This window comes from Ursus americanus, chromosome 3 (genome assembly GCF_024610735.1).
Source record: "Ursus americanus isolate L20-20 chromosome 3, mUrsAme1.1.p, whole genome shotgun sequence".
Classification (NCBI taxonomy): Eukaryota; Metazoa; Chordata; class Mammalia; order Carnivora; family Ursidae; genus Ursus; species Ursus americanus.
Genome location: NC_142129.1, coordinates 55,446,865 through 55,449,581, shown reverse-complemented (window position 1 = coordinate 55,449,581; position 2,717 = coordinate 55,446,865). Strand labels below are relative to the sequence as shown.

General features: G+C 41.6%; 1 protein-coding gene across 1 annotated transcript; it reads right to left on the bottom strand.

Moving 5' to 3' along the window:
• Positions 1-584: 584 nt before the first annotated feature.
• Positions 585-1,568, bottom strand: PRPS1L1 (phosphoribosyl pyrophosphate synthetase 1 like 1). Its single transcript, XM_045793655.2, has one exon. It carries the CDS (start codon positions 1,539-1,541, stop codon positions 585-587), a length of 957 nt encoding a protein of 318 aa, XP_045649611.1. The 5' UTR covers positions 1,542-1,568.
• Positions 1,569-2,717: the final 1,149 nt, after the last annotated feature.

Here is a 2,717-nt window from a genome sequence, read left to right as displayed (position 1 = left end):
AGAGATGGTGATTCTTCTTCCTCTTCAGAAGTATTTGCTGCACTTTGCAGCTTCCTCTCATGATCCTACCCAGTGGCTGTTCAACCTGAAAGCTGCTGCTGTTGTCTTGCAAGGAGTTTAGCACAGAACTTGTGACAAATGAGAGGGGGAGCAGCCCAGAGGAGGGGGAAGAAAAGGGAGTAGAGAATGGTAGGAAAGGGTAGTGGTGAGGATGGTGGACCAGGTTGGCTGCAGTTGCTAGTCATCCTGAAGCATTCACATGTAGTCTAAACTTCCCTAATCACTTTCAAACACCTCCACACAACACCCTCAAAGTCTGAAATCAGTAGCTACAAGGTTCACAAAATAAACAAAGATGCCAGAATGAGACAACCCAGAGAGAAAATCCCAGCAATTATCCTCAATCTGTCTTTCCTCAATTTAAGATAAACTCTAATATACCTGATGTGGGATGTAGAAAGTCACGGCCCAGCAAGCTGGGTCTTCTACTGACCTTTCCATCAAATTCCAAGAAAAAACAAGGGGCAGGGTATGTTTGTATTTTTATTTTATCTTATTTTAAAATAGAATGACCCAAAGTTATTCTATAAAGGGACATGGCTGAATAGGTAGGAAACAGATTCGCCGTTGTGAGTTCTCCTGATGGCTTCCGCAAGGATCATGGAGATGTCGATCACCTGTATTTTGGAGCAATGCTTCATCTTATCCTCCTGAGGTATGGTATTGGTGACTACTACTGCTTCAAAGCATGCACTGTTGATGCGAGCAATGGCCGGGCCAGAAAAGATTCCGTGAGTCAAGATCGCATAAACTCTGGTGGCTCCAGCTGAGAGAAGTTTGTCAGCTGCATGACAGATTGTGCCACAGGTATCAGCCATGTCATCCACAAGGATAGCCACACGATCCCTCACGTCTCCCACTAGCACCATGCGGTCCACTTCATTGGCCTTCTTCCGTTCTTTGTGAATCAAGGCAAAGTCCACGTTCAACCTGTCTGTAATGGAGGTCACTCTCTTAGCTCCACCGGCGTCTGGTGAGACAACAATGCAGTTCCTCCACTCGGAGATATTCTCCCTTATCCATTTCAGGACAGCTGGCTCCGCATACAAATTGTCTACTGGGATATCAAAAAAGCCCTGAATTTGGGAAGCATGTAAATCCATGGTGATGATATGATCAGCACCTGCTATAGACAGCATATTAGCAACAAGCTTGGCGGATATTGGGGCCCGGCTCTTATCCTTCTTATCCTGCCGGGCATAAGGGAAGCATGGGATGACTGCGGTAACCCGGCTGGCTGAAGCGATCTTGCAGGCGTTAATCATGATCAAAAGCTCCATTAGGCTGTCGTTGATTTCACCACAACCACTCTGCACTATGTAGACATCCTCTCCTCGCACACTTTCCCCAATTTCCACACAGGTCTCCTGGTTGCTGAATTTCTTGGTCACCACCTTGCCTAGCTCCAGGCCCAGGCGGTCGGCGATTTTCTGAGATAAGTCCTGGTGGGAGCTGCCACCGAAGATTTTGATATTTGGCATTTTGGTCAATCCCTCCAGGCACTCTTCCTCCAGTGATCACCGCGACTGCCAGGATCCCAACCGACGTCAGACCACAAACTAAAGAAGGACTTCCGGTTGTTACTGGGCGGTTATAGTCCCACTTCCGGCTGCGAGCCGCTCTTCGTTGACCTCGGGTCTTCGGGAAAAGTTGCTGTTTGGCACCCACCTCACGCTTTTAAACTAAAAAATCAAGTCTTTCTTCAGTTCATGGATTTTTTTATCATCTATCAGTACCTTCTATCCTAGGGCTGCGAAGCAAATTCAAACACATAAAAATGCAAAACTTCCGCAGCATAAAAGATGCACACGTTTAAAAGAAAAGTTACAGACTGGAGAAAATGTCAAAACTATATTTTAGGCAGTGTTCTTTCCAATCGAGTGAGGAAAAAGATGACCAGAACAGTTTGGGAGTAGTAGAAATAGAGGAGAGGAAGTAATAAACATATAAAAAATGCTAGTAATCAGGAAAATGCCAAACATTTTTACACATCAGGTGGGCCAAAACTATAAGATAGATAACTTCTCTGTTGTAATAGAATGTGTAAGTGTGTAAATTTTGTAAGGGGAATTTTGTTTTGTATAACCTTTGACTGGATATATCTACTTCTAGGAATCTACTCAATAGAAATATTCACAGGCATCCCCAAAATGTATTGATAATGTTATTTGTTGCTGTATTAATTCATTCTGTCAATATTTCCTGAGGTATTCTGTGTGTCAAGCATTGTACCATTCACAGAATATAAGACTGACAAATAGTAATCTCTCTAGAATTACTTATATATAATAGCAAATATAAGAGCAAAATCTGGACACTAATAAATGTCCATCAATAGGTAAATTATCATATATATCATATATATATCACATATATAATATATCTTATATATAATCATATAATGTATTATCATGTAATGTAAATTGTCACATAAGCAGCCATTAAAGAAACTGATTTATGTGTAGTCATATGGAAATATCCCCAAGATATTTCTAAGTGTAAAAAACGCAGTCAAAACAATATGCAAAATATGAAATTTACGTATTTAAAAGTAATAGTCTGAACATCAAATGATTGTGGAGGTTCTTTTTATTATGATTATCTTTGGAGAGGGGAGTAGATAGGTGGGAGTTTGGGATGAATGAGGACTGTCACAT

Coding starts and splice junctions, on each gene's coding strand:
- PRPS1L1 (XM_045793655.2), bottom strand. CDS start 1,541: ATGCCAAATATCAAAATCTTCGGTGGCAGCTCCCACCAGGACTTATCT.